At 39.0% G+C, this 13,956-nt stretch overlaps 1 protein-coding gene across 3 annotated transcripts in view; it reads left to right on the top strand.

Moving 5' to 3' along the window:
* Window positions 1-801: 801 nt before the first annotated feature.
* Window positions 802-13,956, top strand: part of LOC114650403 (PI-PLC X domain-containing protein 1-like) — a 45,211-nt gene continuing 32,056 nt past the window's right edge. The window contains exons 1-2 of one of the 3 annotated variants that reach the window (XM_051927095.1): window positions 802-1,456; window positions 13,181-13,291. In XM_051927095.1, coding sequence (XP_051783055.1) covers window positions 13,189-13,291 — 103 coding nt within the window. In that variant the 5' untranslated portion in view covers window positions 802-1,456; window positions 13,181-13,188. The remainder of the gene's footprint in view (window positions 1,457-13,180; window positions 13,292-13,956) is intronic. The other 2 variants (XM_051927094.1, XM_028800010.2) reach the window with 2 other exon arrangements.

The raw sequence follows: 13,956 nt of genomic DNA, 5'->3' as shown, positions 1-13,956 counted from the left end.
AAAAAAAACAAAAAAAAAACAATGAGGATCAGTAATATAGGCATGTAAAATGTCATTTTATGCTATTTTGAGGTTACTGATCACAAATATAATATTTTTCATATCTGATTCTATTCTGCTGGTTCTAGCTCTCTAAAAGCCACTTGTAGATGGTTGAAAATGACTAAATTTCAAACATAAGCATTTGGGGTATGATTCTAGACTATTTCAAGGTCAGTGGTTATGAATATGTTGTTTTTGATCCTTTATTTGGGATCAAGCCCTCTATGGACCGCTACCTGAAGGTAAAAAAATGACAAATTTCTGTTACAATCGAGAATATTTACATTTTAAACTGTTAAATTGAAATACATATTTTAATAATTCAAATATCTGCAGCAACTATTCGTGTTTGTTGTGTACTTCTAGCACATAAAGTAAATCTTTTCTTATTAACACCCCGAAATAGGACCACATGTACTAAATTCAGACTTTTTAATACTATTGTAATGATGGCACACACCAACCTGAGTAAATCCAAAATGGGGGCTTATTTCAAATCAACAAAACATTACTTCTGGTACGATCTAAACCTTCCTGTTACTTTCGGCCACAGCAAACGCCACATAAACGCCTTCGTCTACCTAGCCCTCCTTCACACTTCACTCCTTCAGAAGTAAAGCCACCCTTCTTTCTTGCGCCGGCTCCTGTTTAGGTACTGCCACCACACCCAGACTCCGCCCACCTTCCTTCGTCTTCGCGAAGGTTCTCCGAAAAGCTCTGCTTTCGCTTGCACGTCTCGCAAGACCTGCTTACCTGCCGCAGCACTATGAATTGATTTAACAGAACGGGAGCGAAAAGCCACTCTGGACGGGTCGCCAATAATTGCCATGTACTGTTTTTTTCCGTTGCTACCTCACGTATATTTAATCAGCTCCTAATTAGCCTCCCTCCATTGCTTCCTGGATTTTCCTAAATGCTGTCCTGGAGAGCCGGCATCCGATGCTCTTTCTTGGTTTCTCCTTTTCAGACCTAACAAAACGATCCACAGAGCGAGTCGGTCGCGCTCGTCGTCTCCAGGTACACACTTCTAGATGAGCGGCTAGAACGACCAGACGGCAAACCGGGCTGGCTGCCAGTGTCACATACTTCTGACCGGGAGTGCTGGCGATAACGTCGCCTCGGGTAGCGTCTCGTTGATAAGACATATCGATAATGACTATAATTGTAATATGTGCATTTGCGCTTATTTGTGTGTGAGACAAAACGCTGCTACAGTAATGTCATCGCTTCTAGTTGTCAGCTGGTTTACTAGCGAAGCGCTTTAATTCCGTATCTGTTATCTGGAGGTGGAAATGCTCCCACCCATCTGTAAAGGGAAGTTCATCTCGTCTGTACATAAAGCTACAGAAGGTACATTTGGCTCTCTGCCTGGCTTGGAGGAGCAACCACCATTTGACGTATTGGAGCATTAGAGGTGAGTAACTTACTTTTTAAACGTATTTCATAGTAAAATGACTGCTAAGCCCAAATGAATAATGAAAAAATTATCATTTGTGGGGACGGTCACCCTTTTGACATAGGAACTAATTACAACACATACATAGGGACTATATTAATATCTCAAATCTCTGTATAGTTGTTTTTCTTTGTTATTTATTTTGGATGTACACTTTAATGGGGGTAATGGCATCACCTCAGAAATCGATTGACTTTCTGACTTCATCAGACACACCTTACACATGCTCTGCAACCTGGCTCTGTAGTCTTTGCAGATCTTGAGTTGTCATGACTTTTTCTACATACATTTAGTATTTGAAGATTTATTTTCAGTTGTTAACTTTTGTAGTGAAGAATTAAGTTGGTTCAGGATTAAATTACAACCACTACGCACATCCCGACAGAGATGGTTGAAGATGTCCAAAATTTATTTAATTTCTTCCAAAGTTACACAAAGTGAAGGTATGGTTTTATATATAATTACGCAAACTTTGAAATTTAACAAAAGAAGCACCTACTCTACTGTTAAGACACCACCAATCTAATGTATAAGATTCAAAGTGAAGCCCTGTGTTTGGCCAAGTTCCAACTCCACACAGGCCAATCACAATAACTAATAATTCAAGGTGGACAACAACTTACTTAAAGGGAAACAATATATAAATACTATATTACATTTTCAACAACCGCTGTCAAATTTGTTACATAGGAAAAGGCTATAGTGAAACACCATCCATCCATTTACTAATTACTCCTTTGGAATGGTTGGAAGTTGAACAAGACGAGTGACTGGTCTGATATATGATTTATCGTTCACTCGAACTTCGGCAGCCTGACTGTCCCATCAGTTATTGGTATTATACGAAACACTTTGCCGACAGGCCAAAAGGCCCTGGGAAATTGTTTATCCCAAATCATATCAAGTGATCCCAATGGTAAATTCTCTGTTTTACTTTGCCACTTCTGTCGTGATTGTAAGTTAGGCAAATAATTTCTAATTTAGTGAGTCCAAAACTGATCTGCGAGGATTTGGCTGTGCCTCCATTGCTTGCGAGTTAAAAGTTTAGACTGTGGATAAACAACCTGAGGTAGTGCTGAGTCCGGCTGCCCCATTAGGAGATTTGGTGTTACGGGATCCAAATCGGCAATATCTGATGCTGTATAGCCCAATGATTTTGAGTTTAAAATTCCTTCAATGTCAATCAACACAGTCCTGAATACTTCTTCACTAACTGTTTCAAGTCCCAAGTGTTACTTGTAGAGCTGCTTTAATGGAACTTATTTCTTGCTCCCACACCTCTGAAGTGTGGAGCTCCAGGAGGGATGAAATTGAATTTAATTCTTTGCTTTGCCAAAAGAGCTTGGAGATCAGGGCACATGGCTTTAAATGTATCACTCTCCTCCATGGAAATTGGTTCCACATTGTGAAATCAGCAGAGAAGGTTTCCTTTTACGAGATGTAAATCTCATTAATGCCATTAAAAATGAAACTTTGTCCATAGTAGATAGAATGTCAGTGTGAACTGCTCTTGTTGTTAAACATGAATAAAATTCCCCACCTTTTCTTATTTCTGCAACCTATCTTAACTAAAAATGGTCCAAAACAGTCAACACTTGTAGAGAAAAATTGTGGTTTGAAAAGTCATAATCAACAAGGAGAGAGATCTGCCATCTGAGGGGATTGTGGTTTTGCTCTCCATTTCTGACATTCTGTACATTTGATATGCACTGGTGTTGTTTTACAGCCTCTCTTCCCCTTATTATCCTGTAATGCCTACGCATTACTGAGAATACTCTTTCCTTAACAGGGTGTTTTAATTTTTCATCAAATTCAGATATTTTAATTTGGTAACTTGATGTTTGGAGTCTAATATTATAGGATGTATAGCTTCAACATTCAATTGCTCACTCTGGTGTAGGTGCCTACCCACTCGAATAAGTTTTATGCCAGAGTCATACTCAGGAACTAATTTAATGAGGCAGCTACTTGGTGGTACAGGCTTACCCGACTGTAGTAGGTTGAACTGTTCTGGGAAGCTGTCCCTTTTACTCTGATGTAGTATTGCCAGCTTGGCATCTCTGTAATTGTCATCTGATGGGGCATCCAGAAGGCCTGCCGCCCCATGATGATGATAATAATAATAATGTTTTATTTATGTAGCGCCTTACATACACTGAAGGACACTTTACAATTCAATAAACACATTAACAAGACAATATAAATTACATACAAGAAAATGAATAATACTCATTGAAGAGATGTGTTTTTAACAGGATTTTGAAATGAATAATAGATTTTTCCTCGAGAAGGCTGAGAGGAAGAGCATTCCAAATTTTAGGGGCTATCACACTGAAAGCTCTGCCACCCATAGTTACTAATCTGTATTTAGGTACAGTGATTAAGTTAACGTCCGATGATCTTAATGCACGAGCAGGAGTGTAAGGAAGCAGCAGCTCAGACAGATAATGAGTGGCTAAACCATGAAGGGCTTTAAAGGTGAGAAGAATAATTTTATGTTTGATTCTTGAAAAGACTGGTAACCAATGCAAATCATAAAGGACAGGAGTGATGTGAGTAGATTTTTTTAGTGTACGTAAGTAGACGAGCAGCAGAATTCGGAACATATTGTAATCTATTGATATATTTAGTCAGGAGGCCATAAAACAATGCATTGCAATTGTCCAGAGGGGTAGTGATGAAAGCATGAATCAGTGTTTCAGTATCCTTCACATTGAGGAAAGAATGCAGATGTTGCGAAGATGAAATAAAGCTGTCTGTACTAATGAGCTAATGTTTGGTTGAAAAGTAAGAAGCTGATCAAAGATGACACCCAAATTATGGACTGATGCTGAGGGTTCAACCAGGAACCCATCAATGTCAATTTTTAGTCCACAAAGGGTAGAGAGGACAGATTTGGTACCAACTAATAAGATTTTTGTTTTATCAGGATTAAGTCATAAAAAATTATCTGTCATCCAGAGATTGATTTCCTGATGATGGGATAGTGTTGTCTCTTCAATTAATTCTTGGAATTTATAACACTCCTCAGCCTTAGGAATAGACTTAACAATTGTTGAAGTAAATCCACAGAAATTTGTTTTCTTCATTTCAGTGTCATCTGCAACACTTGTTGTATCAGGCAGAAGGGGCCATCTGTAGGGTAGATGAGCTAGGAATTTGGGACCCTGGTTCCAGCGATTCTTTCCTGCAAGTGCCTAAAGTTATCTCCCACATGTAATGTCATCTGCTAGGTTATTTTCAGACTCCACGTATCGCCATGTTTGCACATCTGTGAGTTCCTGGATTTCAGCTACCCATGTTCCAACAAATACTTTGTTATCTGTATGACTCAGCCTGAATCCAATTCAATACTGTTGTTGAGTCGGTCCACATTACAACTTGATGAATTTTGCACAATAGCTCCCTGGTCAGCAGTTTTGCAAGTTCAGCACCACTGAGTGCAACACAGAGCTCAAGCCTGGGAATGGACTGCTGCTTCTTAGATAGATAGATAGATAGATACTTTATTAATCCCAGGGGGAAATTCACAATTCTTAGGAGCTACCCTTGACCTTGCTGTCAGAAAAGCTATCTCATTGTTACCTTCATTATTTTCTGTCCAAAGATATGCAACTGACCCATATGTGTGACTAGAGGCATCACAGAAAATGTGAACATCTTTAGTAGCAGCAGGAGTGTCCATTTCTGGGCTCACATAACAACGTAGAAAGCTTATGTGTGGGAGAAACTGTAACTCTCTTTCCCACATACACTAAGGTTGAAGGAGATCTTCTGGCAAATTAGGATCATCCCAATCTCGTTGTTTATCCCACAGGCACTGTACAATTAATTTGGCCCGAGTTGTAAATGGCATAATATATCCAATTGGGTCATATTGCTTTTCCAGGACTCGATAAACATGCATCATTGTAGGTACTGTACTCTCTATTGTTCTACACCTGTAACTGATTTCGTCCCTATTACAATCCTATACTAATCCAAGTGTTGGTTCTTGCTGATCAAACTGCTTTTGATTAAGCCAAAGATCACTGTTACAAGCTCTAGCTTCAACCGGTAAGTGGGCTGCAACTTCAGGCATATTACTTGCCCACTGCCTTAGTTCAAAACCTCCCATTGATAGCATACTTCTTAATTTGTCAACCAATTCTTTTGAGTTCTCTAATGATGCTGAATTAAATGGACAGTTGTCTGCACATTTCCTTTGGTCTTCTTTGGGAGAACTGTTATCTCTGATATGCCGCTGTAAAGCATAAATTGCACAGCAAGGGCTACATGTTGCTCCAAATGATAAAACTTGCCACTCTAAGACATTGGGTTGCTCATCTACCTTTGAATCTCGCCATAAAATGTAAGTAGTGGTCTGTCTTCAGGGAGCAGACAAACTTAATGGAACATACTTTTAATATCACTGCTAACTGCCACAGTGTGTTTTCTGAATCGCAGTAACAGCAGTTTAACAATATAGGGCTCAGAGTGGATCCTGGTAGCAGAAAGTCATTCAAATTCTGACCTTGGTATTTAAAGGAACAGTTAAACACAACTTTTTTGTTCTACCATATGGTGTGGAATATACCAGGTCTCCTTTGCTTCATCGACACTATCACTTCTTAATTTGGTAACCATAGCCTGACTTTTCCAATTTCTCAATTTCAATAGCATAAGCTTTTGCTTTCTGTCCATCTTTAGCTCATCTCTTTTCTGATCCTCTTAGCACAGAAATCACTGCTTCTTTTGGTGCATGCAACTAAGGCATATTCTCACCTTGAAGAAGAGGAGTAACATACCACAAAACTCCCATTTACTCTCAGTTTTTTCCTCTAATAAATGTATCGCCCTTTCATCTTGTTTTCGATCTGCTGACCTGTTTTTCACTTCTGTAAGATGAAATATCCAACTGTCAGAGCCTCTCAATTTGCTGAATCAGATAAGCATCAGGGGTTAGTACTGAAGTGAATGACATGCCATTATCTGTTCAGACAACAGGTGCTTCAGTGTACGGCATGGTCCCTGAAGTGTCCATCCAAATCTGGTTCATAATGGCGGCAGATCCACCTGGGGGGCCTAAGCGAATTGGTTCAATAGGGGTGATTAGGTGAGTGTAGCCAGATCCTATGAGGAGAATTAGCTGTGTATTTTCAAATGACTTAAGAGGAAGACCTTGTAAGTGTGGATATTTACTTTGTAATATTGCAATAGAATATGAATGTTCTGCTATTCCCAGGTGATTTGCAGTAAAGGCTCCATAAATCTGATATTTCTTAGCTTGCTGGAAAGCAGGAGATACAGAAAAAGATATTGATTGCCCCTTTAGCACTTTAATGTCTTGCCTTACTGTTATAAGTGTAAGATCTTCAGGATGGCCATTCAATTCAAGATAATTTGCTGCCACTGGGAGGCGAATGGTTCTTTCAGAACTATCATCCAATATAGTGTATGTTTCTAATGCTTTGTCACCACTTTGTAAAACAACTTTTCTTACTTTAAGAACTACCTTTTTCGAGGAAGTAGGCTTGTCAACATAGCGTACTTCGCTTGTGGAGCTGTCAGTTTCTTTGTTCTCTGATTGTGGCTTAACATTTACTTCATGAAGAACTTGCAAATGTTTACCACTGCAAGTTTTAAACGTGGTTCTTATCCTGCACTGAGCAGCATGATGATTTCTTCTGCATTTCCTATTAGATCAAATCTAATTCTCCTTTTGCTCCTTTGTCAATTGACTGAAATTGGTGCATTGGTTAAGAGAATACTTGTTATTGTTGTAATAAGCACAAAACATTGTAGGTCTCTCAGTAGATGTGGATGATTCAGATGGTTTCTGAGCCTTTATGGGGGCTGTGGAAATGACAGCGGGTGAATCCATACTACAGAGGATATTTGAGGTCTTAGATGGGGGCTGCTTATGTGGACAGCCTTCCCTTTTCTCTCTTCATTGACTGGTATGTGCCTTGGTTCCAGTACTGGTTATACCTATATCACCTTCTTGTACTTGGACCTCAAACTCAAGCCAATCTGAGAAATCATACAGTGTTGGAACAGTAATGCACCTTGACAAGATCTAGTGACAGAAATTAGCCTTCAAATCGTGAGGCAGCTTGGAAGAAAGTCGACTTACGTGTGAGCCACAATCCATTTCAATTCTATCGTTTTCGCCTAGTTGGTAAAGTATCTCCACTACAACACAGATTTGCAAGGCAAATCTTTGGAAGTACATAGTATCACCAGTTTTGATATTTGCACCATATTGTGCTGTTAAGGCGTCATAGTGTCATCATGAGGATATGGAGAGTTGCTGTAAGAATCAGCAATTAATATTGCATCTTCCAATTTAAGGTGATCCACAAGGATTTGATACTTAAAACGTTCAGTAGCATCTGTTGGTGAGATTCTAAAGAGCTATTTTGATTCTAGAGAGTTCTCTTGAATCTTCATGGACGAAGTAAGGTATCGTAGGTTTTGGTCCTCTGTAGCTCGTCTCTTGAGATTGGTGTGTTAGTGAAGAATAAGGATTGTGATACTGGCCTTCAGCTGGTGGCACTGGGCATGTCTCATTTTGAGCGTTTTGATAGTGTTGTGCAGGTGTGTAGATAATGGGGCGTAATGGATTGATTTTATTTTGCATCGTGTCCTGGTTGACAAATATTACTGAAACTTTCTCTGGTCTACTTTGTTTTATAAGATGAGTGTCTAAAGGGGTTTGTACTCTTTGGATTAATGGAGGATCTTCAAAGTATGTTAAATCTTTTGTCCTGTATTTCTGGGCACCTGCAATGTTGGCAACTGGGCTGCTATAAACTGAAACAGGCCTACTCTGGGAGGCAATTGATGTAGTGGCCTTGTTTGCCATTTCATTAACTGAAGGAGATGGAGGTTGTTTCAGACTCCTGTGCAGGGACTACAACTCTCTATGTGGCTGCAGCTTGCTTATGGCATCGGCAAGCATCATATTCTCACACAAATACTTATTTTCAGCTTGAATCTCTCTAATTGCTGCAAGGACCTTCTCACTAGCTTCTGGGTTTGGAGGGTTAGGAATTGTTCTCTCAGCAGCAATTTGGAACTTACTTTGTTGCTCAATATCGGCATCAGGAATATGACAGGGAGAGGGGAGAGGTGTCATGTTGGCAGAGGCCTCATAACTTGTCCACTTCCAATAACTTGTAGGTGAATGATAAATCTAAGATTCTGGATTCACCACAATTCGTACAGCACCTTGACTGAGCGAACGATCCTGCATATTGGAGTAATATGCTGTCTGAGGTGAATTCAAAACTGACTGATTTGGTAATAGGGGTGTGCTGTTACGCCGACTTACATACTGTAACTCGCATCAAAATCTTCCAAGTACACAGGGCGACTTAAATGGCTTCTGGGTCTAACAGTGGCTTCATTATCTTCCATAGTGTATGTTGGAAATGACAAGTACATGTTCTTCACAGTATAGCTGCTGTCTATCCAGCTTGAAGGACAATAAAATGTAGTGAAGAATTAAGTTGGTTCAGGATTAAATTATAACTACTACTCACTTCCGGTCAGAGATGGATGAAGATGTCCAAAATCTATTTATTAATTTCTTCCAAAGTTACACTTTTCTTCCAGAGTTACACTAAGTGAAAGTATGCTTTTATATATAATTACACAAACTTTCATGCTTAACAAACAAAGCTCCTACTCTCCTGTCTATAAGGTTCAAAATGAAGCTGTGTGATTGGCCAAGTTCCAACTCGGCACTGGTCAATCACAATAACTAATAATTCAAGGTGGACAACAACTTAATTAAAGGGAAACAGCATATAAATACTATATTGCCTTTTCAAAAACTTTTTTTGAAATTTAGGAAGTAATGTTACACCAGCATGCAGCTTTCAAAATGGCTGGCATTATCAGTAACAGACAGACAGCATGGTCTGGTTTGACTCTGTTGACTTTCTTAGAACTTTAGAACAGTTTTAGCAAGAATATGTGATTCAGCCCAACACAACTCATATATACTGTTCACCTAATCCCCCCCCCCCCCAGATAACACTGAGTTTTGAAGAACCCTTACATATGTCTATCTAGAACACTACTTGGTAACTTACTCCATGTGTTTATACTGTAGTTCTGTGTGTGAAGACTTTATAACATTTGTGCAAAATACACTCATCAAGTTTCCATCTGTATTCCCATGTTTTTCATGAAAAATGTTTTTTAAAGTAACCGCTTAGAACTACTGTAAAAGTCTTCATAATTTTGCACACTTCAGTCACATCAAGCCCTGCTCTCTGTTTGCTGAAACTAAAAAGAATCTTTCAAACCTTTTGCATAGCTTGCACCTCTCAGCTCTGGAATCAGCCTAGTTGATCTCCTTTGGACTTTTTCTAGCACTGATGTGTCTACACACTCGAGATGATGTTTCATAATGGCATTATCGTAAGCATAACATTTCTTGACTTGTACTGCACATATCATGCTATGGAAGGACTCCCTCTTTATGCTGATAGCTTCTGACACTGTTGGGCATAAGGGCTGCCACCACACCAGCCACCTTTTCCACTGAGTCCTTCAACAGGGTCAATTAAGCTATTCCACCTTCAACCTCACCTGTGTTGTTCACATATACTCTTAAGTTAATTAGAAATTGTGAACTAATTTAAAACTGATTAAACAAATTTAGAAAATAATGCTGCGTAACATTTCCAAAATCTGGTTAGTCCAGTTTAGGGTCATAAGGGAACTGAAGTATGTCTGGGTAGCACTTGGTGTCACAGCCAACGATAGGGAGCTAGTCTCTCACAGGATTCACTCACACAGATCTGCACTAACATTTATCCAAGGGCCAGTTTGAAATTGATAGTTAGCCCAAAATGAATGTATGTGGTGTGACAGATGTCCAGGGACCTTGCCCCACCGGGATGCCAGATGTACAGAAGTACAAAAGGAAGGCAGTGTTTTCCTTGGGCCACAAGGGGGCTGCGCCCCTGGGTTGTATGAAGGCCACTGAGATGGGGGAATCCAACCAATCCACCGTGGCCACCGCCTGTATAGCCCCTGGACTAGAGTATGCAGCACTTACACCAAACTTGGGGGTGCTGCTGGAAGGAGGACTGAATACCCTTGTAACGCTTCCGACACACCTGAAAGTGTTGCCGGATGTTAATCAGGGAGCACCTGCGACACATCTGGGGACGGGATAAAAGGGCCGCCTCACTCCAATCAGGAAGCTGGAGTTGATTGGGAGAAGGACGGAGCTTGCCAGTGAGGAGTTGGAGGCAGCCGAAGAAGCAGTGAGGAGTCATAAGAGACTGTGTTTGGTGATTTGTAAATTGTGTGTTGTCTTGGTGGTACGGGTTGTAAACAAACGTGTGTGATTTAAGACTTTCTGTGTCAGCTTGTCGGTGTCCAGGTCCAACATGTCCACGGTGGTTATGTAGAAGGAAAATTGGAGTACCCAAAGAAAAACCTTGTAGACACAGTGAGACCTGCAAATTATGCTAGTCTATAGACTAAGTATAGAATTCAAACTCCTGAGGCAGCAGTATCATATTTTGTGCTACTGTACCACTCCTGTCAAAATAATATAAATAAAATAGCATCCAAACTGGATTAGGTGATTACTATGTGTATTCAGCAAGAAATAGCACCAGGAGCAGTAAAGTACTCTGTACATCTGTACATCTATTTTTTATGGGACAAACACTGGAGTGTAAGATGTAAATTTCTGTCTGATCCACAAGGCTTATTCTTACTTGGACAAAGCCAGCAGCTCTGTGAGGATTATGTTTTTTGATTTCTCCAGTGCCTTCAACTCCAACGAGCCATCTTTGTTAAGGAGTAAACTCAGAGATATGCTGGTGGATGATCCTTTGGTGTCCTGGATAATGGACTGCCTGTAGGGCAGACTGCAGTTTGTGTGACTCAAGGACTGTGTCTTTGATGTAGATGTGAGCAACACTTGAGCTACACAGAAACTGTCCTATCATCTATTACATTCATGCTGTACATCTTGGACTATAAATATAATGCCAGAGCCTGTCTTTAACAAGTGTCCTAGAATATTTCTAGGAATTGCACAAAATTTCTAGGGTAAGAATTTGTCCCACCTCAGAATAGGCCATAAGAAGTATTTACAAATCATCCCAGTCCCAGCAAGGAGTAGGAAGCATGCTTGAAATTGAATTATTAGATTATGGCTTCACCACTCCAAAATGACAAATTGGAAGTCATGATGATATTTTGTAGTTTTCTGATACTAATGCTGTTTCACCACAAAGATAATAGTATGAAGAAGAAGAATATTCAAAATAGTAGGATAATAATAACAACAACAATAGTAGTAGGAAGAAGAATATGGAAAATAAAATAAGGCAGGATATTGCACTAAGCTGCACATAATTTTTGCCACTTAGAGTAATAATGTAATGAGCACTGAGATAGAAAGACCAAGAGACACACAATGTATGAAAGTAAAGCTAGAAATCAGGAATGTTCACTTAACAATGAATGCTCCAGGGATTGTTCCCTCATTGCACTAAGCTAGCAATGTCCTTAAATGTGTAGAATACTGTGACATTGAGTTTAGATAAATAACAGGTTGCAAATTGGCCACTAATGGCAATGACTTGCTCAAAATACCTACCTGTTTTGGATACCACAAGATGTTGTTTTCAGAAAGTTTATAAAGATTTATTTCTATCAGATAATGGATTTGCTCTGTTATAATAGCCTTTTCGTTCAGTTTTGGACTATGGCAGATTTTCTTGTATACATGGTTATATGTTACCTCAGGTAAGAAGCCAAGAATGGGAAACATTTTATGCAGTTATAGTGAGTCCATGGAGTTAGTTTCTTCTGTTTAGCTTTATGTTAGAAAGAGGGTATCTTCCAAAATAAAAAGGGTTTAAAATGTACAATAAAAAATTAACTTTGAATACACATTATCCTTTACTGCATTAACAGGCTTGTGAGCTAATTTTTATGTGTAGTTTTATTCTAATGCATTTACTGCATTATTTTGTGTTCACAATTTTCTGTCAGCACTTTATGTATTAAAGTGATACATTGAATCTCTTTTGAGAAACCCTGTGTTAGTGCTATGTAGTTTACAGCTGTCTATAAAAATCTGGCTTTTACTTGGATTCTGTACATCCTCTTTATAATGCTCTTCCATTAATTACTTTCAGCTAACAAATTATTCAACTGAAGCCTATCAAGAAACAGTACTGGAGTTCCTTCATAACTACGGCAATATGCCTTTATAAAGCCTTACTGTGACTGTGATGGCACTAAGTCAGAAGGGTTTTCTTTCTTTATAGTAATTCTGGTGTGTATTTGAGGGGGTTTTGTTATTTGTTATAATATTTCTTGACCTTCTGTAAAAAGATACATTTTCTTTTTGGGACAAATAATGTATGGTGTTATGAATATACAGTATGTATATAGCTTATAGTATATAAATATTCATATAATTGCTAACCTGTTCTTTCCAGTTCAGTATCAAGCACTCATGCACACTAATACTGGATCAGTTTAGAGTCACTAATTAGCTTAAAAGCATATAAAGCTACTATTTATCTGCTTTACTAAAGATCTTTAAAATTCTGACTATTCTAATTTTAAGGGAAAGAATTTAAGTTTAAGCTTTTTTTCTCTATACTGCATGGAAATGTGAAGAACCATAACTGTATTAATGTCTGTTTGCAGTTGGGGAAATGACAATCAACGGGCTACTGAAAGGTTTGCAGATGGATCGATGGATGTCACAGTTGCCAGATGAATTAATGGATGTGCCTCTTTACAACCTTGCAATCCCAGGTACAGTGATTTGTGATTCCAGCAAGAAGAAACAGATGAGCACTTTACTGTGGTTTAGGATGCATTTTCAATAAGAATCACAGGCAGCACTGGAGCATCGTAGTTAGCCTTCCTAGTACCTACTACCTCATATCTTCTGGCATTAACTAGGCCAGGACTACACTTTGTACGAAAGTCTCTGAATTACCTGAAGTCCACCTTCTGTTCAAAGACACAAATATAGCATGTGGAGGACTGGGATACTTATTAATTTTGATTAGAAAAGGTGTATCCTTCTGTCCATTCTTAGGTCCACCCAATCTAGTTCATGTATGCAGTGGCTGGAGCCTATCAGGGATGCAAGGCAGGAAACAACCAAGGTGCTCATTTGCCAGTTCCCAATGGGCCAATTTAGAGGCTCCAGCTAACTTAAAATAAATATTGTATCTTTGGGATGTGAAAGGAAGATTTGAGTGCATAGAGAAAAACTTGTACAGACACAGATAGTACTTGGGTTGAGATTCAGAGCTGTGAGGCAGCAGCAGCACTGTCCAATGTGCCATTAACTTTCTGCATTTTGTTTACAATATATGATTTTTCTGAAATATTAGTATACATTTATAATATGTATGCATGTATTTTTTAATGTTCTTACGCTGTGCATACTATACAGGTGTTGGAAACGC

This window comes from Erpetoichthys calabaricus, chromosome 4 (genome assembly GCF_900747795.2).
Source record: "Erpetoichthys calabaricus chromosome 4, fErpCal1.3, whole genome shotgun sequence".
Taxonomy (NCBI): domain Eukaryota; kingdom Metazoa; phylum Chordata; class Cladistia; order Polypteriformes; family Polypteridae; genus Erpetoichthys; species Erpetoichthys calabaricus.
The sequence above is the reverse complement of the archived record's forward strand: the minus strand, read 5'-3'. Positions and strand labels throughout refer to the sequence as shown.